Source organism: Myodes glareolus, chromosome 4, assembly GCF_982192425.1.
Source record: "Myodes glareolus chromosome 4, mMyoGla1.1, whole genome shotgun sequence".
Taxonomy (NCBI): Eukaryota; Metazoa; Chordata; class Mammalia; order Rodentia; family Cricetidae; genus Myodes; species Myodes glareolus.
Window position 1 is genome coordinate 94,846,994 of NC_142029.1, and position 23,493 is coordinate 94,870,486.

The 23,493-nt window shown below is 43.3% G+C and overlaps 1 protein-coding gene across 4 annotated transcripts in view; it reads left to right on the plus strand.

Annotated features, from left to right (window-relative positions):
• The window catches only part of Aplp2 (amyloid beta precursor like protein 2), a 65,917-nt gene that overhangs the window by 28,111 nt on the left and 14,313 nt on the right, over nt 1–23,493 (plus strand). For 2 of the 4 annotated variants that reach the window (XM_085689771.2, XM_085689772.2), the window contains exons 2-10: nt 7,665–7,838; nt 8,923–9,046; nt 12,420–12,532; nt 14,249–14,442; nt 16,276–16,487; nt 17,450–17,617; nt 20,313–20,443; nt 21,881–21,955; nt 23,260–23,418. In XM_085689771.2, the coding sequence (XP_085545897.2) occupies nt 7,665–7,838; nt 8,923–9,046; nt 12,420–12,532; nt 14,249–14,442; nt 16,276–16,487; nt 17,450–17,617; nt 20,313–20,443; nt 21,881–21,955; nt 23,260–23,418 (1,350 nt within the window). The remainder of the gene's footprint in view (nt 1–7,664; nt 7,839–8,922; nt 9,047–12,419; nt 12,533–14,248; nt 14,443–16,275; nt 16,488–17,449; nt 17,618–20,312; nt 20,444–21,880; nt 21,956–23,259; nt 23,419–23,493) is intronic. The other 2 variants (XM_085689773.2, XM_085689774.2) reach the window with 1 other exon arrangement.

Here is a 23,493-nt window from a genome sequence, read left to right on the forward strand (position 1 = left end):
CACCAGCACTTAAACTCCTTTTGTATGATCAGCAATATTTCAAGCACTTCGTTTTAAATTTCATTTTAAAATCATGGTTTATTGTAGGTCTGTTATGTTTCTCTGGTATACGTTTTACATAAGCTCATGCAATATCACCCATTTTTTTTTTAATGATATGTGTGTTTGTGGGGTGGGAGTAGACTTGCAGAAGAGCATGGATGTACACTTTTAAGGAGATCAGAGGCTCACCTTTGGGTGTTAGTCTCAGGAATTAACCACCCGCCCCCTTTGAGACAGGATCCCCCTCTCACTAAAACCTGGGACTCTGATGGAACCAGTTCACTTTGATTGACCCCTCCTGTCTGCTGCTATTACAAGCCCCTGCTGTTGCATAATCTTTTTCATGCTGGCTGACAACTCACATTCTCAGGCTCACACAGCTCACCATCTCCATAGTCACACACCCCACCACAGTCTCACTGTAACCCGTAGTGGTCTTGAACTTGTAATAACCCTCTTTATTCTGCCCTGCCCCCTCCCGCCCTAAGTGCTAGGTCTAGAGGTATAAGTTACCATGCTTGGCTTAGCTTTTAGAAGTGTTCTTTTCCAGTTTTTTATTTTGTGTATGGATATTCTATGTACCGTATGTATGCATGCTGTCTGTGAAGTCTGTGGAGGTCAGGAGAAGGCATTGGGTCCCCTGAAAGTGGAGTCCAACCGTGAGCCACCATGTGGGTGCTGGGGAATTGAACCCAGGTCCTCTGGAAGAATAACTAGTGTTTATAACTGTTAAGCCATCTCTCCAGTCCTCCTGGCCTGTCATTTTAATAGAAAAAGTGGACTTAGGGGGATAGGTAACCTTCAGAGGTAGTACAAGTAGTTGGTGATGGAACTGGACTTACAGTCACATACTTAGCTACCATCCATGCTCCACTTTTGAGGCAGGGTGCAGTAAGAATGCTGTTTATCCAAGACAGGTCCCTATTGGCTGTGTACACCTGGAAATATGTTTCTTAGGCCTCCTGTGTTATAACAACTAGGCAGGAACAGGAAACAATTTTAAGCATCAATATATTTTCTACAGCCTTTTTTTAATGAAAGACTCAGTTTCCATCTCCTGTAAAGTGAAAGTCAGGCTTCTATTTGATTATGGTGCTTGGATTTTTATCAATATAATCTAGTTGGACAGATTACCATGTCCCTATAAAAAGCCATGGAGACAGTCTAACCATTTTCAGTCTTGGAAACAATACTTCATTTCTGCTTTAATATTCAAAGCTCTAATAACAGTGAAGTTATTTGTTTATTTGTACAAACTATTGTCTCTGTAAACAACACCTGATGGCTGATATGTATCATTGTAATAATAATACCTTTTAATATTTTAATTTTTCCCCTGTACTCTTTCTAATTAGAATTAAGCTGAATATAATAAAGCCAAGAACTTTGAGATGTAGCCTGAAGAAATGGCTCTGTGTGTACTATGAAAGCCTATGTCCCCAGTTCCAACCCTGAATCCCATTTGGTAGAAGGTTGGCCTCTGACCTTCACATATATACCATGGCATGTGCATGGTAATAAAAATTTCTATTGTAATGACATCATTAGAAGAAACCGTTTGTTTTCACTTTGTCTTGTTTGCCTGCTTGTATGTGTATATTGGATCACCTGAGGTTACATAAGCTACCATAATGGGTGCTGGGAACTGAACCCAGATGCTGTGTAACAGCAGTAATGCTCACCACTGCTGAGCCACCCATCTTCCCAGCCTTCCCAGCCTTATCAGATGTTATTTTTAAGAACAAGGCTTTTTTTCCCTCGTATTTCTTAAGAGTTCTGCTGTTTTGTCAAATAGTTGAAGTGTTTGAAGGTTGAACTTTTCCTTCTATGCTGTTGGAGAGGATGCTGTGAAGGTTCTGAACTAGTGGTTCTCAACCTGTGGATCTTGATCTCTTTGGGGGTTGCATATCTGATATTTATTTACATTATGATTTCAGAATAGCAAAATTACAGTTAATTAAGTAGCAACAAAATAATTTTATGTTTAGGGGTAACCACAACATGAGGAACTATATTAAAGGGTCACAGCATTAGGAAAGTTGAGGACCGTGGCGCTAAACCAGTGTGTCAGTTACTCTTCTTGATGCTCCTGTCAAGTTCTGACAAAGACAAGTTGAGGAAAGAAGGGTGTATGTTTTTGACTAATGATTTGAAGGCAAAGAGCATCATGGTAGTAGGTACCATGTGGTGCTAAGAGGAGCTCTAGCTGGGGCAGCAGGAGTTTGTGACTCTGGATTGCATTGCCTTCTCAGTCAGGAAGCAGAGGTGAATGTGTGCTATGCCACTTCCTTTGTTTTCAGCCTGAGACCCCTGCCCATGAAGTATGTACCTGTGGTAATGACCTCACAGACATGCCTAGGGGTGGTATCTTCTAAGTGATTCTAAATGTCAAATTGACAGGTTTAACCACCATATTCACACTTTTAACAGCAACCAAAGTGAATAATCTATGTAATATCTATGATATACTGTATTAGGATGTTTGCTTTTTGGCTATTGAGTGTGCTCTGAAAATCCTTACCAGTTTCCTAAAAGAACTGTAGGATCTTTTCATTCCTTTGCTCCTTTTACTCCACCCCCAATCCCTAGTTTTGAGGAGGATCTGGCTGTGTTGCCCACTCTTTCCTCAAACAGTCCTCCCACCCCAACTGTCGCAGTAGCTGGGCTATAGGTGCGTGTCCCCAGACCCAGCTTGTGTTGTCTTTTTGACAGATTGGATTTGTAAATTGAAACTATGCTCTCCAAAGTGAAATCTAGGAAGTTTTTATCAGGATTAAACACAAATACACTTGTTATTTTTATGGTGCTGGGCTCTATCTCACTTGTCATGCATGCTGAGCAGGCGCTGTTTTGATAAGCTACACCAGCTCTCAAATATTCATCTTTTGGCCTTAAGTAAAAGTTGACAGTACTGCAGAATTCTGCTATGCCTGGCTGTGGACTTAATGTCTTACATAACCCACAGAGCACGCACAGGAGCTTGTGTTGGCACAGCTTATGCAAATGATTGCTCTGGTTTCCCCCGTCGATGTCCTTTTCCTGTTCCAGGATCCTGTTCAAGCTCCCACACTGCATTCATTCGTTGTTTGCCTGGTCTGTGCCGATCTGTAACTGTTCCCAGTTGTTTTCCTGACTGGCTTCCTTAAATGTCCGGTTGCTGACGATATTCACACTAGTGTCCTCTTACCGTTCTCACTCTGATTGCCTTCCTTATTGTAGTTAATCATAGTTTGAGAGAAATTTTTTCCTTCCTTACATTTTTTAAAAATTTTCGTACAGTATAATTTAATAATATCCTTTTCCTCAGCTTCTTCCAGATCCCCCAACCGACTTCACGTTCTTTCACGTTCTTTCTCCTGAGACAAATATCTTGAGGTATGCTAAGAACAGATTGTATTTCACTTTCTTTTGATAAGAAATCTTTGAAGACTTTGTGGGCATATATTTAAATTGTTAAATTTTTGAGACAGGATTTCTGTATATCCCTGGCCATCCTGTAACTCCCTGTAGACCAGGCTGGCCTGGAACTCAGAACCGTCTACCTCTGACTCCTGAGTGCTGGGATTAAAGGTTGTTAGAATTTGAGGGTCACAAAGTATTTTTTTTTGTTTTGTTTTTGTTTTTAACTTTTCTTTATGTTCATTGGTGTTTTGCCTGCATGAATGTCTATGTGAGGGTGTCAGAAGCCTGGAACTGGAGTTACAGACAATTGTGACATGTGGGTGCTGGAAATTGAACCTGGGTTCTGGAAGAACAGCCAGTAAGCACCCTTGACCACTGAGCTGTCCCTCCAGCCGCTGGGTCATGGAGTTTTATTCAACACTAGAAGAGGAGTGAAAATGACATAGACTCTTCAATATTTGATTGTTATTTAATTTTTCTTTTTAAAGATTTTAAGGTGTAAAGGAAAGAACATTTGAATGAGAGTGTCTTATCACTAGCCTGTAAGCCTAGCTGGATGCAGCAGAAACCTGCTTCACTCGTGTTTATGATAGCTGAGCTGGGTGGAATGGGCCTAGAGGGCACAGTGCCTTTCCATCTAAGGAATCCTCATTCCCACAGCTATAGGAGAAAACCCTGCCCTGGGAAGATGGTACATAGGCTCTTTATCAGGCTGTAGGGCCAGATTTGATTTGGGGGCTTTAGTGAGGAAAGAACTGCTCAGGCTTGAGCTTTGATGTAGGAGAGCTGCATTGGTCCCGAGCAGCTTTGAGAAGGGGGGACAACTTATGAGCTCCACCCAGGGGTTGGGCTCTTGAAGCGATATTACGGACAGACGGACTGTTGCAGGCTCAGACTTACATTTTGTACATTCACACTATTAGGAGCACCTACTGCTGGGTTGAATTCCTTCCCTTGGATAGCTAGCTGAACTCATTCTCAGCCAAATTAATAAATGGCATTGCTTATTAAGACTGAAGCATTAAGTAAAGTGAGGCATTGGATAGGAAAGCAATTGATGCAGTTTGTTTTCAAAGCCCTGAAAGTGCTGCCGTGTGCATAGATCGCAGGGACTGGCTTAAGTGCCAACACGTGGGGGCATTAATTTTCTTTCATAGAGGATTCTAAGTTCACAGGATATCAGAAGTGCTGACTTGGCAGTGAAGTCCCATTTGTAACATGTTAGATTAGGAAGCAGATTGATTTATATGTTGAAGTAATGGATCAAGGCACAGTCGGTGCTTAAGAAAATGGAGAGCACATTAAATAAGAGCATTTCCAAGTAAAGAAATGCAAACATCATAGAATGGTGACCCTGTCACACTCTAGGTGAGGTTGGGGTATGTTTGATTAGTTGATTCTTAGATGTGGCCCACAGAGGCCTTTTATATTTCAGAGGATACTGTCTTGAGAGTCTCTCATGACCACAAGGATTAATCTTTCTGAACTCAGAAGTGAATCACTGTATCCTATTAGCTGTCTGGATTGATTCCAGTTACTCTTTCTTGGTGGTAACTGATGGGAGGATCTGGCTGTTTTGCTCTCCTTCCTGTTGCTTTAACCTCTGATACTTTAGACTCTTTAGGGAAGATAACACTGACCATCTCAGTGCAGAAATCAAATGCACTTACACTGATGTATTGACCTCCGTGGTTGACCCATTAACTGAGCATTTATACAGTTGAAACTTTTGTGGTCTTGTAGCCAACAACTGTAATGAGTAACATGTGGAACGCAGTCCTGGCTGATGAATGCACTAGAATGGACCGTTTCAATGTCGTGGCTCAGTGAGCTCACACAACTAATCAACACTTTCTTATCTGTGATCATTCTGGGGACTTAAGGGTCAAATGCTGTCCCCTGTCCTAAACCCTATTTGTTTAGTAGCTGTCTTCAATGTTAAAGGATTCATACACGATCATAAGTAGTTGAAACATTAAGAACTCTTAATCTTTAACTCTAGTTCATGTGTAAATTGAGGAAACAAGTTATTTCAAATTTGTTTTTTCTCCTTTTTTAAAAAAAATTAATTTTATGTGTTTGGGTGTTTTACTTGCATGTATGCCTGTGCACTGTGTACATGTTTCGTACATGCAGAGTCCAGAAGAGAATGCCCGTTTCTCTAGAACTGAAGTTACAGTTGGTTGTGAACCCCTATGTAGGTGCTAGGAGTTGAACCTGAGTTCTTTTAACTGTTGATTCATCTCTCCAGCCCTTTGGTGTTTCTTTCTTTCTTACTATGCTTAATTTATACATTAAATTGTATTATGACCTGGGAAAAGCATATATTGAGTTCAGCGTACTACATTGTTTTAGGTATTCCCTGGGAGTCCTGGGACATGGCTCCAGGGATAAAGGACAATCCCTTGTGTAACAATAAATGCACAGGTGTTACTCAAGGACACATTGTTAGAGAGAAGCCTTGCATGCTGGGCATATTGCAAATAACCTCTTCTTCGTTCTCCATATTTAATCTGTCACCATGTTTTGCTGTTTTCTCTCTGTGATCTTGAGTCTTTTACTGCACACCACTGTAGCCCAAGCTAGCAATATCCTTCTGTTGGACCGTGCACTTCCAGTGGTCCACCCCTTCCTCTGCTTGCTTACAGTTCATTTTTACTCTGCAGCCAGAAAAGGAATTGGGAGTGATAGCTCTGACTTAAAATTTCTCAGCACTTCAAGTGAGATCCTTCTGCTGCCAGACAGTGTAGACCTGGTGCTAGTGCACCACACTTCATCCACACTGCCGCACAAGCCTCACTTTTTTCTGGAAACTTCCTTTATTAGCTCTCTGCTCAAACTGAGGTCATGTTCTTTTTAATGTTTTCTCAGTGCTGTGTTCTTTTCCTCTGTAGGACTGTGAATCTCGTCACTTTTTTTGTATAAGTTTTGACTTGACACTAGATGGAGTACTGAGGAAGCAGGGGCACCACTTTTTGCTCATGCTTGTATACTGAGCCTTTAGCACTTTGTTAATACAGTTGCTTGAAGAAGATGTTTTTGCTGTATGAGTGAATAAGTAAATTATTGGAAGTTTTAACAGTTCCCTGTTTTCATGTTTTGTGTGTGAAGGAATAGGTAGCTTGTATTAGAACAGACAGCAGTCAGATTCAAGGTCTTCCAAGTGGGCAGCAGTAGGGTTAGAGTTCCCATTAGCTTTTCACTTTATATACACTCAAAGGTCAGTTTTAAATCCTTGCGTACTTCCTGAAACAAGAATTAGTTTATGTAAAAGTACTATAGGCCTACCATCCCAGTCACTCAGGAAGCTGAGGCAGGAAGAGAGTTCAAGACAAGCCTGAGTAACCTTGTCTGAAAATAAAAAAATGTATAGATGAGGTAGGGATTTAGTTCAGTGATAGAGTTCAGGCCTAACCTGTGTGATACCCTAGATTGAATCTCCAGTACCAGAGGGAGAAAGAGAAAAAGTAAATACCTGAGATTATAAGACATTTTGGAAGAGATAACAAATAAACAAAAGTTGATAGTGAACCATACCTCTTCCTGCCAACTTCACTTGGAAGCAGACCAGTAGAGGCGCTGTTAGAGACTGGCTGTCCTTCCTGATAATTCAGACACTCTAATTTACAGTAGCTTGACCTGGAAACCAGGAGTCAGTCGGTATAAACCTGTTTATATTTAGGAATTAGTTTCCATAAATACAAAGTTGAATTTCCTTTGGTTTGTCTTAAAATGCTTGCTTTCAAACATTTGCAAAAATGCAAGGTACTTCAGGTCTATGTAGTTTTTAGTAGTTATTTTATTATGTTTTTTTTTTCTTCTCCCAGGGTGGGTGATGGTTGAGTGGATACAAGGGCCTTGACACACACAGAGGTCTGAGGACAACTTGTAGTTCATTCTCTCCTTCCACCACATGGATCCTAGGGATCAAACTCAGGTTGTCAGGCTTGGCAATAGTGCCTTTCCCTGCTAAGGCTTCTTGCCAATTTGGTGATTCTGCGTTTCTAGATCACATAGGAATATTCCTACAGGAGTCATACTTTAGCACCTTCTAGCCACCCTTTGGTTCCTTTTCAGCTTTTAGATCTTGAAGTATAATAAGTAGAGCGGTACCGGGTAGTTTGCTGTAAGAGGTTGGTCCTGTATCAACTATTAAAATGCCTCTGCCTGTCTGCATATCTTCTGACTAAACCTGAAGTGTCTGGTTTCTCTTTTGATAGGCTCTTGCAGCCAATGCTGGGACAGGCTTTGCTGTTGCTGAGCCTCAAATTGCGATGTTTTGTGGGAAGCTGAACATGCATGTGAATATTCAGACTGGAAAATGGGAGCCTGACCCAACAGGTACCAAGAGCTGCCTGGGAACAAAGGAAGAAGTTCTTCAGTACTGCCAGGAGGTAAGAGTGCTGTCAGAAAGTGAACACTCCACTTCTTTTCCTGGGTCAGGGCTGCATGTGTTCCCCCTGCCCAAGACCAAAGTAGTAAGAATTGGAACTCCAATCCCTTTTGTTTCTAAATTTAGGTATTGCCGAGGTTTTACTTGCTTCTGTTTTGAGCTCAGTTCTAGAAAGTTGTAGAAAGTTGGTAGGAACCTAGTTCTGTTTTAGGAAGATGAAAAGCAAAATATGTCATGTGTAGAATTTGTGGTTTTTGCTTGTTCATAGAAAGCTGCCAGTGTTGTGAAGGAGCCTCTAGATATGAGTCAACTTGACCCTTTGCTTCAGTAGCAAAAGAATGTGAGTTTGACTTCTCACATGTAGGACCAGGGTGAAGTGTGGTTTTAACTCTGTTAGCAGGTACTTTATAGACTTGCCTCTGTCTTTCACTTAAGAGCTCAGCACTGTACACACATCCTGTGTGTGAACTTGATACTGAGTCAGATTTGTTTTGGGTTGAAAACCTGCATTTGCCTTACTTACAGACTCCCTTTTTAAATGCAGTCCATGGGAGGAGTCAGAAATATAAGCTATCAAAAGAAAAATCAGCCTTCATCCTGTCTGTTCTCACCCAAACTAGAGGGAGCAAATGCAACCTTACATGCAGAACGACAATGACAAGTGTGTGGCCCTATGCATCTGTGGAAATGCTCAGGGATCAACTGTATCATTGGTGTCAAAGGACCACGTGTCTTTCCAGATGAGTGTGGCTAAGACTGACAAGGTCACAGGCAGATTTAATGACCACTTTAGAACATGCTGTGGCAAAATATGCAAATCAGATGATTTTGTTCTCTGATTGGCTAAGACTGATGGTGTTATATCAAAACAATTTTTTTGACTAGAGGAAATTGGGTAATATTTGTTTTAAATAAACAGTGAGAAACAAAAAGAAAACTAATAGTTTAGTATATTTTTATTTTTGGCACTATAATGTAGAATAATGTAATAGCATTTAAGGTTGATGGAGCATATGGGTGGAGGCAGAAATATCCATTTCCAGGCAAGTTTATTGTGTGAATTTGTTGTTGCTGTTCTTAAACAGATATATCCAGAGCTGCAGATCACAAATGTGATGGAAGCTAACCAGCCAGTCAGTATTGATAACTGGTGCAGAAGGGACAAAAAACAGTGCAAGAGTCACGTCGTTATTCCATTCAAGTGTCTTGGTAAGTGTTTCGGTTGCTTTTTAGACATGTCCTCTCCAGCCTGTCAGCTCCGTTCTTGGCTCACAGTAAAGTATCTACATCGGTTAAAATGGAGTTATTGGAGGGATTTCCCGTGGGTACCTGGTGCTTCCCTGTGTTGATGGTGGACTTCTCTGGAGGATGAGCCTCTTCCAGGACACCAAAGAGAAGCCTTGCTTCCAGAGCACTATAGCTTTACTCTTAATATTAACTATTTGAAATCAGTACTAAGAAAGATAGTTGAAATAGCACTAAAGAAGACAACAAAGGAAAAGGGTCCCTTGTTCCCTACAGTTCATCTTGTTTAAACTGACTGTTAGTCAGATTGGTGGTAGTTCTCAGGAGGAAGGAAAATGATTCATGGCATGTGGTCAGGTGCCAGGGCCAGATGCAGTGTGATCCCATCATTCTGAAGCGCTGGGGCTTTACCCAAGTGTTGTCATGTTATTGCTGGTGTTAACATTTAGTGCCAGTTTGAAGAAAGCTGCGAATGACAGTGTGTTCTCAGAAATAGGATTGTTACTTGGTGAATGTAGTCTTCTTAGCCCTTCCCTACCTTACCTAGTGAATAACTACAGTCTGCGTGATTCAAGAGCAGAGTGGGTGGCGAATGCTAGTAAGGATGGCACACTGGTAGTTGGTCCAAAATAGTATGAACACAGGCAAGGGAGGTACTAACACTGTCAACCAGTGTGACTTGTTTAGGTGATATGTGGTATATTTAATCAGAAAGTACAGTTCAGTCTTTTCCTGCCTCAAAGTGAGCCTTCTGTTTATCTATAAAACATGATAGAGTGACTCATGTGAGGCATAATTGTGATATTCCTGCTCTCCTGTTCAGTGGAGTTTAAAAAAAAAAAAGTGTTGTGAGAGCCAGTTGTCATGTATAGGGAGACTAATTACTGCTGAAATTTAGGATTAAGTCACATACATTATTCTTCTCTATTGCTGTGAAGAGACAACATGACCACGGCAACTTGTATAAAAGAAAACATGTAATTGGGTCTGGCTTAACAGTTTCAGAGGTTTAGTCCTTTATCATCATGGTGGAAAACATAGCAGCACACAGGCAGATGTGGTGCTGGAGAGGGGCTGAGAGTTCTACATTTGGATCAACAGGCAGCAGGAAGAAAGGGCCTGACTTGGACCTTTGAAACCTCAAAACTCACCTCCAGTGGCACAAGTTTCTCCCAACAAGGCCAAGGTTCCTCATTCTTTTCAAGTGAAGCTACTCCCTGATGACTAAATATTCAAATATATGAGCCTGTGGGGGCCATTCTCATTCAAACCACCAGAACCCTCTTGGTAGATCAGTCACTCCCCTTTTCTTTCTTTCTTCCTTCCTTCCTTCCTTCCTTCCTTCCTTCCTTCCTTCCTTCCTTCCTTTCCTTCCTTTCCTTCCTTTCCTTCCTTTCTTTCGTTCGTTCTCTCTTTCTTTCTTTCTTTCTTAATTTATTTAAAAAAAAAACCAAAACAATCTTTTTTTCATTTTAAATACCAATTCAAGTTCCCACTCCCTCCCCTCCTCCCATTCCTTTCACATACCCCACCCCCTCCCCACCCCACTCCCCATCCATTCCTCAGAAATTATAGGCACATTGTTTTGGAGAAGGTCCAAGGCCCTCCCTACTGTACCTAGGCTGAGCAAGGTATCCATCCAAAGAGAATGGGTTCCCCAAATGCCAGTACGAGCAGTAGGGATAAATCTTGGTGCCACTACCAGTCTGCCCTAGCCATACAACTGTCACACACATTCAGAGGGACTGTTTGATCCTATGCTGTTTCCTTCCCTGTCCAACTGGAGTTGGTGAGTTCCCATTAACTCAGGTAAACTGTTTCAGTGGGTGTCCCCATCATGGTCTTGACCTCTTTGCTCATATTCTCATTCCTCCCACTCTTCAGCTGGACTTTGGGAGCTCAGTTCAGTGCTCCCGTGTAGGTCTCTGCCTCTGTTTCCATCAGTTGCAGGATGAAGGTTCTGTGGTATTTAAGATATTTATCAGTCTGACCTCAGGGCAAGGCCAGTTCGGGCACCCTCTCCTCTATTGCTTAGAGTGACTCCCCTTTTTTTTAACTGACAGACAGAGGGTAGCTTGAAAGACTGGTCATGGTTCTGCATAGGCTCGCAGAGCTAAGCCAGAAATATTTTATTAGTGTGCCGTGTCCATGAACTCTGTCACTCTCTTCTTTTCTTTTTCTTTATTTTTTTTTGAGACAAGGTTTCTGTGTGCCACCCTAGCTATTCTGGAATTGACTCTGTAGATGAAATTTGCCTCCTTTTTTAAAAAATTGCATTTTTAATGATTTATTTGTTCTTATTTTATGTGCATTGGTGTTTTGCTTGCTTGTATATATGTCTGCATGAGAGTGTCAGATTCTCTGGAACTGGAGTTACAGACAATTGTGAACTGCCATGTTGGTGCTGGAACCCAGGTTCTCTGGAAAAGCAGCCAGTGCTCTTAACCACTGAACCATCTCTCCAGCCCTGAAGTTTGCTTCTTAACTCAGAGATCTGCCTGCCTCTGTCTCCAGAGTGCGGGGATTCAAGGTGTGCACCACCACACCTGGTTTACTTTGCTTGCTTTCTTATTATGCTCTGCACACCTAACCTCAGGCTAGCTTGTATGCTGTCCCATATCCCTTACTATATAGCTTTGCCCTAGCAAAGAAAGTACACATAGCCCTATTTATTTTATTCCACTTAGATCCTGTATGGATGTATGGATGTATCAACATCACCTGGAAATCCACTAAAGAGAAAAGAATTAGCAGTGAGCACCTCTACCCTTTAAAGTCTTTAAAATGTAGAATATCTCTGAATTTGGATTTGTTTTATTAGAATTATATTCAAATTATTAATTTTGGCAGAAATACTGCAGGTGGTACTGATATACTCTTAGGACATTGTAGGTGTCAGCTTGTCCTTAATTGGAACATTGTCTCGATCACCAGGTTTTGGTAGTTTCCCATTGTAAAGTTTTCTTTTTCTTTTGTGATTAATCACCCACTCAAGATTTTACCTGGATCACTTGTTCTAATGATATGTAAAAAAAAGTTTTAGCACACTGGTCATCAGGAATGGTTATGTGTGTACTTGTGGTGATTGTGGAGGGCAGTCCTGCTTACATCTTTCCAGAAATGTGTTGCTGTAGTTCCTGCACAGGTTTGTAGCCAAGAAATGTTACTGGCAGGGTCCCTGGTGGGATGGGGAGTTCATCTGGTGCCTATATGTGCTTAAGTATGCCTGGCCGTGCAGCTGTCTTTGCACACCTTATTAGGAAGATCTGTACTGAAGGATGATTGCACCCGAATTACAACCAGATTTGCTTCTGACAAAGGCTTTTCTTCCCTACAGTGGGCGAGTTTGTTAGTGATGTTCTGCTAGTTCCAGAAAACTGCCAGTTTTTCCACCAAGAGCGAATGGAGGTGTGTGAGAAACACCAGCGCTGGCACACCGTGGTCAAGGAGGTAAGAACACTGCAGGAAGGAAGCTGCCAGTCCTCAGAAGAGACAGCATTCTGTTCACCCACAGCATGTTTTTTCAGCTATGTAGCTCTAGCTGGCCTGGTACTTCATAGGCTCAGGCCTACCCGGAACTCATCACAATCCTCTGGCCATAGCCTCCCTCTCTCTGGAATTCAGAGGAGTATGTACTGCCACACTTAAGTATTTCTGTGTTAAATTAAAATATCTAAAAGGAGGCTGGAGAGAGAGGACTCAGTGGTTACAAGTGCTTCCTGCCCTCCCGGAGGACCTGTGTTCGGTTCCCAGCATCCATATCAAGTGACTCACAACTCACCAGGTCCCTGAGGTCTGATGTCCTCATCTGGCCTCCATAGGCACCTGCATATATGTGGCAAACACATGAATAAAAATAATTTAAAAAATAATTGGGAGAATAGATGTTTTTAAACAGAAGTACAGCATGAACAAGTCTGGTTCCTAGAGGTTTTTTTTTTTCTTTCTTTTTTTTTGTGTGTCTTTTGTCAGTCTAATAAAAAGTTCATAATGCACACAGTAGACAAAGATCTATAGAATGTCTAACATATATAGAATGTTTGCACATCAACAACAAGCAGTTAATAGCCCAATAAGAAAATACTAGACTAGAAATTTCATAAAATAAATCAACAGATGGTTATAGTCTTGGGGGATTCCATCTACAGAGTCTAGAGTCTCCATTCCAAGTTTAACTTCTTGCCTGTTGATCCCAGACACTAAGGCAGCCTAGTGCTGGTGAGCTTTGTGTTTGTTTAGTTGGCCCTGACAGCAGCAAGATTTACCTGATAGATCTACTCCAGGACCTGTGTGGTTGCTATGGGGCCCAGTGTGCTCAGAATCTTTGACACCAGCAAGGCCAGGATACAATTCTGGCCAGATCCTAGCTGTTGAGAGGTATGGAGAGACCCTACTTGGAATGGCTTTGGCTCAGGTACCTGAGTCGAGGAAATGTGGCTTCATTGTTCCAGAACTATATCTAAATGTTGCCAGATGTCTTCTAAGAGGACCACCTCACACAATGTTACAGTAGAGCAGAGGTTGTGCAGTGACCCCGCCAGAGCCTCAGGAACCATGCTGCTTGGATCATGTTGGTGTTCTGGTTCTGAACAGATGCAGCCGCAATGCCTCTGTCACTCTACCTGCAGCTCAATATTCACCCAGCCACACATCACCTGGAACTTAGCAAATGGATTGCCAAGCCCACTGGCTCCCAGGTTCCTAGAATAAGCTGTTAGTGAGCCAAGGAGATAAAGTGGTAGCTGAGCTCTTGCACAGCACATTTGAGCCTTGGGTTTTATTTATTCTTAGCACTGTAAAAAAAGGAGCAGAAATACTTTAGTGATATTTACTCCTTCACTTGGGCTGGAGTATAGCTTAGTAAAAGGACAATTGCTTAGCATGTGTAAGCCACAGAGTGAGCTGTTAAAAGACAGTTGATAGTGTATGCTGTCAGCAGGGCTCCTAAGAAGGCTTCCTGGCCCCTAAGGTCACTGTAGAACTAATCACCTCTAGACAGCCTAGAGGTGTGTGCATGCACACAAACACAGCAAGGCAAGCTTGGGTGCCATTTCATTCTTGTGGTAGGAAGGAATACCCTCTCTTACTCTGATCCTTCAGTCAGATTTGTCCTCCAATCATTTTGTCTTATGAAATATCCTGATGTGGTCTGTGGGTTTCTTGTAGGCATGTCTGACTGAAGGGATGACCTTATATAGCTATGGCATGCTGCTGCCCTGTGGGGTAGACCAGTTCCATGGCACTGAGTATGTGTGCTGCCCTCAGACAAAGATGGTTGACTCTGATTCTACCATGTCCAAAGAGGAGGAGGAAGAGGAGGAGGAGGAGGATGAAGAGGAAGACTATGATCTTGATAAAAGGTAAACTGTTGTTTAGAGTGTTGATCTCATTTTTCCTAGTTTTGTTTGATTGGGGGCTGTGGGGTCCCCTTTTTCGTTGAGGTCCGTTGGCCACAAGTCTGAAATGACATAGGGGCGGAAAAGGCGACCAAGAGCTTTGTATAGCCTGTGAACACAGTGGAATTAGCCTTCCAGGAGGCAGCTCAAATTCATTCCAGAGTGCAGGGAGATATGAAGGATGGGGACAGTGGCTGGGGCATCACCTAACTTGCATTAAACAGCACATTCCTATCATAAGGCTCCAAGTACAAGTCTTGGTTATCATCTGTGGAAGCATGGTCCTATCCTAAAGCTCCTGGCACAATGACTAATTACCATGTGGGCACCAGGGGAAAGCTGCAGGGAACTGTGTAAAGGTGAGTCAGATGTCCAGACCTAGAGACATTTTCCAAATAAGGTCAGATAGAGAGTAGGAAGCCCCTCTCTCCCAAACTTAGGGGAAAAGGGGTCCTCCATGTTGCTGAGCTCAGAAGGAGCTGCCAGGCCATGGTAGACTGCAGCCTCTGCCTAACAGGGCCTCCCAGTGAGGGTGTCAGGCACAGCTGTACATTTGTGAGACAAGGATCTCTGTAGTCCTAGCTGGCAGCGAATTCCTTATAGAGACCAGGCTGGCCTTAAACTGGAGATCTGCCTGCCTCTGCCTCCAGAGTTCTGAGATTAAATTCTGTGATACCATGGCTGGCCTATGTTTTTGCCCTTCTGTAAAAGTGGCTGTTGGTCTCTCGTTGTTGGATAATGTAAGGTTGGTGTCTTAGCTGGATTTCTGTTATGATAAAACACTAACCAAAACCAACCTGGGGAGGGAAAGATCTATTTCACTGCACAGCTTCTCAGTCCTTCATAAAGGGAAGTCAGGAACCTGGAGGCAGGAATTAAAGCAAAGACCATGAAGGAGTACTGCTTACAGGCTTGCTCAGTTTGCTTTCTTATGCACCCCAGGTCCATTTGTCTAGGGTGACACCACCCACAGTGGACTAGGCCTTTCCAAAGCAACCATTAATCAAGAGAATGCCCTGCAGAGTTGCCTACAGGCAATCAGTTGAGGTTTCTCTTCCCAGGCAAACCCTGGCTTGTCAGGTTGACAAAACAACAACAAATCTCAACAACCAGGATAGTGAGCGTCTCCTTGTGCTGATTCAGCGTCTCCTTGTGCTGATTCATCCAGCCTGCTTTTTAATTTAACCATAACCTGAATATATGAATCATCGCCATCATCATTGATGGGGTTTTTCTGTGTTGCCCTGAGTGTCTTGGAACTTGCTCTGTAGACCAAGCAGGCCTTGAACTCTGAGATCCAACTGCCTCTGCCTCCCAGTTGTTGAGATAAAAGGTGTATGTCATCACTGCCACACCACATTATTTTTTTTAAAGATTTATTTATTTTTTTTTACCGTGTGAGTGTTTTGCCTGCACACATATATGTGCACCACTTGTGTGCCTGGTGCTCTTGCAAGTTTGAAGAGGGTGCTGAATCCTCTGAGACTGGAGTCAGAGATAGATGATTGTGAAGCTCCATGTGAAGCTGGGAATTGAACCTAGGTCCTCTGCAAGAGCAACAAGAATTAATGAACCATCTCCAGCCCCTGGGCCGCATTATCTTCCATAGGTTAATGCAGTCTGTATTCACTAACTTCCCTTTTGCCAGTAAAGCTGGGCCAAGGGCTTTGATGTCACAGTTACATGTGAGATGAGCTTATTTCCTGTCTCTGTTTTCATGTTTCAGAATAGGGAAGGGAATTGTGCTTTGTGCATAGAAATTGCTACTAATCTTCCTTTTTGGCTTATGGCCTCCAGTGAATTTCCTACTGAAGCAGATTTGGAAGACTTCACAGAAGCAGCTGTGGACGAGGAAGATGAGGATGAGGATGAGGAGGAAGGGGAAGTGGTGGAAGACCGTGATTACTACTATGACTCTTTTAAAGGCGATGACTACACTGAGGAGAACCCAACTGAGCCCAACCGCGATGGCACTGTTTCAGACAAGGAGATTGCTCACGATGTTAAAGGTAACTCAGCATAGTGCCATGGCCTGACATCCACATGGCTCTTTCCTTGGAGGTTGTGTTGTTTTCCTCACTCACCGTGGGTAAGTCTCAGAAGGCAAAGCAGCGTCTGCAGCAGCAGGAATGCAGCTTCTCTAGTGTGGCAGTGGAGCTGTCAGCATGAGCAGCTGGGCAGGTCCGAGACGGGTTCAGAGTGGAACCAGAAAGCAGAATTTGGCATGACAGAGCTCCAGTTAGAAAACAGGAAGCAGCCACTCTTAAGGACTCTTGATAGCTTAGAATGTGCTGTCGTCCCAGGGGCAGCCCTCACCTTAGTGCAGCTTTCTAGAAGGGAGTGATTGCTTGGTTTTTCTTTACCCGTGTGTTCCTGTCTGTAGACTACCCTTTCTGGTCAGGCTTTTGTAGAGGGTAGGATAAAATTGAAAAAGGAAAGGCTGTGATAGTTCCATAGCCACTTACGTATAATCACTGTTGATTAAGATCTGAAGAATTAGGACTCCACTGGAGGCAAATACTTGACTTGTCTAGAAGTATGCAGTTTACTTTGGAGATGAAGACTGTGTAAACGCCGATCCTTTCAGGCGCGTAGTCCCTGCTGCAGGTATTACACCTGAAGTGACCTTTCTACTCACATTGACTCCTTTGATCCTACAAGCAGCCATCAGAACAAAGCAGGCATCTGTCACCACTGCACAGATCAGAAGTGTGAGACTCACAAGCAGATCCTTTATGTCAGCCTGTGGTATTAATCTAGACTCAGTACAGAAACCCAGAAAAGTAAAATTATCTTTCTCCTTAAATGTCTTCATCACGTGAAAGTGATGCCGTCTGCCTGTGTTGGGGAGTGAGGTTAGTCAGGGCTTTTTAGGCCAGTTGTTCCCACCTTGCCCCGGCTGGCCTGTAGCACTGTGAAGCATTTGAAGCACTGCCTCTGCCCTGCTGACACTCTGACCATTTTCACACAGCTGTCTGCTCCCAGGAGGCGATGACGGGGCCCTGCCGGGCTGTGATGCCTCGTTGGTACTTCGACCTCTCCAAGGGAAAGTGCGTACGCTTTATATATGGCGGCTGCGGCGGCAACAGGAACAATTTTGAGTCTGAGGATTATTGTATGGCTGTGTGTAAAACGATGAGTAAGTCCCGCCTTGTGCTGGCCCTGCGCAGCAGTGCCATCCTGTCCAGCCTTCTGTCTATCCTGCCGTCCTTGTGACCGCATCTGTGTCATGTTTATGCTGACTCGGGTGTTTGCTGTCAGTCGTTTCCCCATCTTTGTGCTTTCTAGACCAAGGCTTTGTCTTACTGTTGGCAGTTGTGAGCTCAGTTTTTGGTGTCCCGTGCTCCCTATGTGTCTACTGATGGTTGGTAGTGAGTAGTAGTGTGCCCGCCCTGGTGCAGTGTTGGCACAACCAGGGTCTTGTTCTTTCTTGTGGGCCTTGGAGTTGATAGGCTGTGGGGGTGGGGTTGGTGTCTTAGGGAAGGCATCTGTGTCCTCTGGTCATCTGTTGTTGAGAGGTACCATAGAGCAATTCCATGATAGCACTGAGGGCTGCTCAATCATGTGCCTTGGCCCATGCCTCTTGTTCTGTGTCTGACTAACCTGTTGCTGACCCCTGTGCTGCATGCTGCCTGTTAGGACAGCCACTATCAAAAGCAGTGACAGCAGGAATACTCGTGGGATTCCAGAGTATTGAAATACCCCACTTTTTGCACTCTGGTGGAGAGTCGTGCCCCACACCTCTTGACTTGACTTTGCCAGTCTTGTGACCACATGGGTTTTGCAGGGCTCTAGGAAGTGAGTGCATTTCTGATTGTGTGGTTTTGGGGTCAGAGGAAGGGCAGTGCTTCAGCTGAGTTGGACTTATGTTAAACATAGGGAACGATTTTCTTCTCTCGTAGTTACTACTTTCTTTGTCAAGATCCTGTCTTGTATCTTAATTTATATGCTAGGAAAATCCTCAGGCCAGGTAGTTTCCCTTGGTTCCTGCTCTGGAAATCATCCTGCTGCCTGTCCCTGGTGTTTGCTGTAGCTTCTGATAGTTTCTCATTTGAATATCTTCACAGACTGTCTTCTTCGTCTTCCAAAAATCTATTATGGTGTGCTTTATTGCTTCCGTTCCAGCAACACTAGGGAAAGGCTGTTTGTATTTAGTAGTCCTGAAAAGGTTTAAAGAAAAATGGACCATGGGAACTTTCATCCATAAATTTATTTAGGAAAGATTTAGAGATAAGAATTTTTGTAATGTTTACTGCTTTTAAAAATGATTCAGCTCAGGATATACAAAACATTATTTGGGGCTACTGCTTAAGGAATTGAGGCCCTTTGATGATCTCAGTGAGTGTGGGGACACTCTCTCTACCCAAAACTCATACAGTACTTTGAACAAGGTGAAGTTAATTTCCTTTGCATCAGGAGAGCTCTGCTGAGAAGCAGTTGTATGTGTACTTCAGGGTCCCCAGCTGGAGAGCTGTGACTTATGCACACCAGGCTGTCTGTGCTCACGCTCTGTCTCTTAAGGGTGCTGAGCTGAGTGGGTAGGCTGAGCCTGTCATGATCTGACCTGTACTTCATGTCTCTCGAAGGAAGTCTCCAGAATGCTGTGCTTTTCCTTTTTAGTTTCTGGGAGTGATTGGACCCGCTGTTAGCATTCTCCCAGCCCAAAGACTGGAACCGTCTTCACAGCACGAAAGCCTTGATACTTCTGATGTGTGTTGCTGATGACTGTGTACGGAGTGGCACAAATGATTTGAAATTCTTCACTGAACTTTGAATAAATGCTAGAGGGATATGACTTATTAAGAAACACACTGTAATTTAATTCATTTGAAAATTGGGTACTGAGATCCGTCTTCAAATTATGGAAAGATGAAGTATCACAAAATTACAGTTACAAGGTGTACTAAATTAAAGGGGGCATGGAAAGTGGCTTCTGATGAAGTTTGTGGAGTGGTCAGCTGATTTCTAGCTTTTTTTTTTTTTAAATAGTTTCACACTTACTCCATGGGCTAAAACTATGTATTACCACAAAGTCAAAGTGAACTTGCCCACCAGCCCATTGTGCACATAATCACTTGCCTTGGGGGCCATAACAGCTCATGCCTAAGAGCAGTGAGGTAAGAGGTTTCTGTTTTAATGGGTCTGTGCTCTGGAGAACACCTGGAAGCAATCCTTAGTCAGTGTCATGAGTTGAGTAAGACCAAAGCATCTTCCCATCAGTAGAAAGTGTTCTCATCAAATAAATGAATTTAGTTTAACCTTTGTTAGCCTTGTTACTGGACAGAGGACTAAGCGTCCTTCAGTGATGCTGAACTAGAGTGGTTTGAACTTTCTCCACTCGGCCTGTATGCAAAGAATGCATACTTGAACCAGTTTCCCCAAATTAAGGCCCAAAGAGTGCCATAAAAAAGACAGGAAACTGTTCCTTAAAACTGGAGAGCTTTGTGGAAATGTCTCCATGAGGGCTGATTTTAGCCCTGGTTTCCATTTAGATACCATTAGCAATAACAGTAGGGTGGCTTGTTTTAGGTTTTTAGGTTTCACTCTGAAGGGGGAAGATTGTAGAAGCAGCTTTTTTGACCTGCAGTCCTAAGTAAATGCTTCCGGAGTTCTGAAGATGCTAGCACTTTGGGCTGTCAACAAATTACTGTATTGACATGGACTGACATGGTTGGTGAATATTACGCAAAGAAGATTGCCTACCGCAATCTAACAGTGGCGTCTTGGCAGGCAGCAGCACCCTGCACTTTCTGACAGAGCCACAGACAAATCTAGTCCATCCTGTGGCTCCTGTGCTTGATTATCTGCCTGCCTGACCTCTGACTCTGTTTCAGTCCCCCCGACTCCCCTGCCAACCAATGATGTTGATGTGTACTTCGAGACCTCCGCGGATGACAATGAGCACGCCCGCTTCCAGAAGGCCAAGGAGCAGCTGGAAATTCGGCATCGCAATCGAATGGACAGGGTAATGGTGTTTGTGTTGTTTGTGGTACTGGGAATTGGATCAGGACCTGATGCACACTAGGCAAGTACCCTGCAAGGCAGGATTTTTATACTTGGAGGAGAGGAACATTGCTGGCTAAAATGCCATGAGGTTCTGGGGCACTGGCTCCAGTGGATGAACCCTTTTCTCCACCTTCTCCCTCATGTGATGAAATTACTTTCAGTGGCGTTGCACTTCTGCACACGCCCTGTACTAGTATGTGCTTGTTACTCTTGCTATTGCTGACTTTAAATTTTTATTTTTAAAGATCCAAATTTTTTGTCACTGTCAAAATTGAAGACTTGGATTATGAAACTGTGAAAGTAGATTAGATGAAGTAAAACAGTCATTAATGCTTTCTAGTTGCAGAAGGAAGAGCCTAAGTCTCTGGAATGTTTATTTACTTGGAAACATTCTAAAAACTGAAGCAAGGAGACCCATAGTACATCCTCCTCATGATCATTCATAGTCTAACCATGGCCTTGCCTGGTGTCTTAGGCTATAGCTTAGTTTAAAGAATGCTTTCTTAGCATGCATAAAAGCCTGGGCTCAGTCTCAAGTGCCATACAAAGCAGGCTAGGGGGCACTTGTTATCCCAGCACTTGGAAGGAGGCAGCAGGAAGACCAAAACTTGAAGGTCATCTTTAGCTACACTTGGAGCCTGAGTTACGTAAGATTGTCTCAAAACATCACAGACTCTAAACCAACAGCTGGGGAGCCTGCATGGGACCAAACTAGGCCCTCTGCATGTGGGCGACAGTTGTATGGCTTGGTCTGTTTGAGGGCCCCTGGCAGTGGGACCAGGATCTACCCCCGGTGCCTGAGCTGCCTTTTTGGAGCCCATTCCCTGTGGTGAGGTGCCTTGCTCAGCCTTGACGCAGCAGGGAAGGCCTTGGTCCTGCCTCAGCTTGATATGCCAGGTTTGTTGACTCGCCATGGAGTCCAGGGAGGAATGGGTGTGGGGGGGAAGACTGGTTGGTATGTAAAATGGATAAAAAAATTTAATAATTAAAAAGAAGAAGCGGAAGAAAAATTGTCTCAAGACAGCAATAACAGAAGGAATTGGTTGCTAGGCTCGTGTTCCTCATACTTTATACACTGGACTTAATCTTAGTAAAAATGCTCATTATCAGTTTTGATAAAAAGTAGGTATTAATCTTAGTTTTTAATGAAGGGGGAATAAGCATAATAATAACTTGATCAAGGTATATAACAAGGAGATAAGGAATTGAAGTTATGTCTGGGGATGACCCAGGCCTAGACATTTTTGAGCAATAGTCTGACCTCAGAGATCATGTGATATGGTTTCCTTTTGCACAGTTTCCGGCATTGGATTCAGTACCCATCAGTATTTTTAGAAAATGGAGAAGTTGTTTCAGAGGCTTATTCTCTAATAAGTGTTTTTGATCTTTTTTTTAGGTAAAGAAGGAATGGGAAGAGGCAGAGCTTCAAGCCAAAAACCTCCCCAAAGCAGAGAGACAGACCCTCATTCAGGTAGGATGTTTTCTCAGGGCAAAGGGGACAAAAGATCCAGTGTGACTTGCTAAAAACACAGTCAGGGCCAACTCCCAGGGAGTTTGAATTTAACACCTCCTCCTAGTCAAGGACTTAAATTACAAGGAAGTTTGTCTCTCTCTCCCCTCTCTGCCTCTTCTCGCCCTCTCTTTTCTCCCTCCCCTCCTCTCCCCTCCTCTCCCCCTTCTCCCCCTTCTCCCTCTTCTCTCCTGTCTTCCCCATTTAGTTTTCCCTAGTAGTATTGCTTGTCTGTAGTAGAAAGAGACCAAGTCCTCACCACAGCACACCTAATTGGTACAGGAAGTGACTTTGGCTTTGCTGTTGTTAATTCTGCTCTCCTGGCAAAAGCCCTCTGTCATCTTGTTCATGAGCTCTGACTTGTTTTTCGACGCTACTGGATTAAAAAGAACCTGACTCATTTGACAAGCCAGAAGGCAGAAAACACAGCTCTTTAATGCAATTTATCCCTAACTTTGTAAAACTGAAACCTCAAAATCATAGCAACAGATTTGTTGCTATTGTACCCTCTTCAGTAGACAGGAAGCAATAGAAACTTCCTATTCATAAGACTGATTTGGGTTTGAAAAATGGATTGTGTTATTGCTTTAATTTTTTGTGGGTGGGAGCAGTTTTGGGAGTTGAACAAAGAGCCCCCCACCCTCACCCAGACTAAGCACACATTTTAAAATCAGTACATGTCAGGTGAACTCTCTCCTCATCACTGGTATATTTCCTGGAGGACCTTGCCTTCTTTAATCAGTCGCTCAAATTCTCAGAGTTTTGATTCTTACATAAGCAAATTTTATCTTCTATAGGGATATTTGATTCAGCAACCTTAAACTGCCAGTGAACATGGCCAGACAGCTCACAGATAATGTTCTCTTTACAGCTCCAGTAGGTGTGACTCAATGCGAGCTAGCACATTCCTGAGCTATGCTTCAAAATATGTCCTGTTAGTTACTGGATTCAGGATTTAGAAGTTGGTGTCTTGTTAGAGCATGGAACATATGATAGTGAGCATTGAAAAGCCAGATGTTAAATTGCAAACCTCGTCATTTCAGCTCAGAAACTCAGTTTCTCTAACACAGAAACATCGTTTTGTTTTTTTTTTTAAATGAATGGAAGCATCCTAATAGAAATCAGAGGTGATGTCGCTCTGAATCTGTTACTGTATTATAGACACAGAGGCACTAGGCAGAGAAAAGCACTGGATCCTGAGGGTGCTTGCTTAGACTTCCTACTGGTGCCATGAGTTCACTGTTGTTCCTCCTTTCTTGGCTTAGCATTTCCAAGCTATGGTTAAAGCTTTGGAGAAGGAAGCAGCCAGTGAGAAGCAGCAGCTTGTGGAAACCCACTTGGCCCGAGTGGAAGCCATGCTGAATGAACGCCGGCGGATAGCTCTGGAGAATTACCTGGCTGCCCTGCAGTCCGACCCACCTCGGGTGAGTTGGCGGTCAGAGCAGAGTTATAGACAGGTCCTGTTCTTACTGTTGCCTGTGTAAAGCGTGTACTAAATG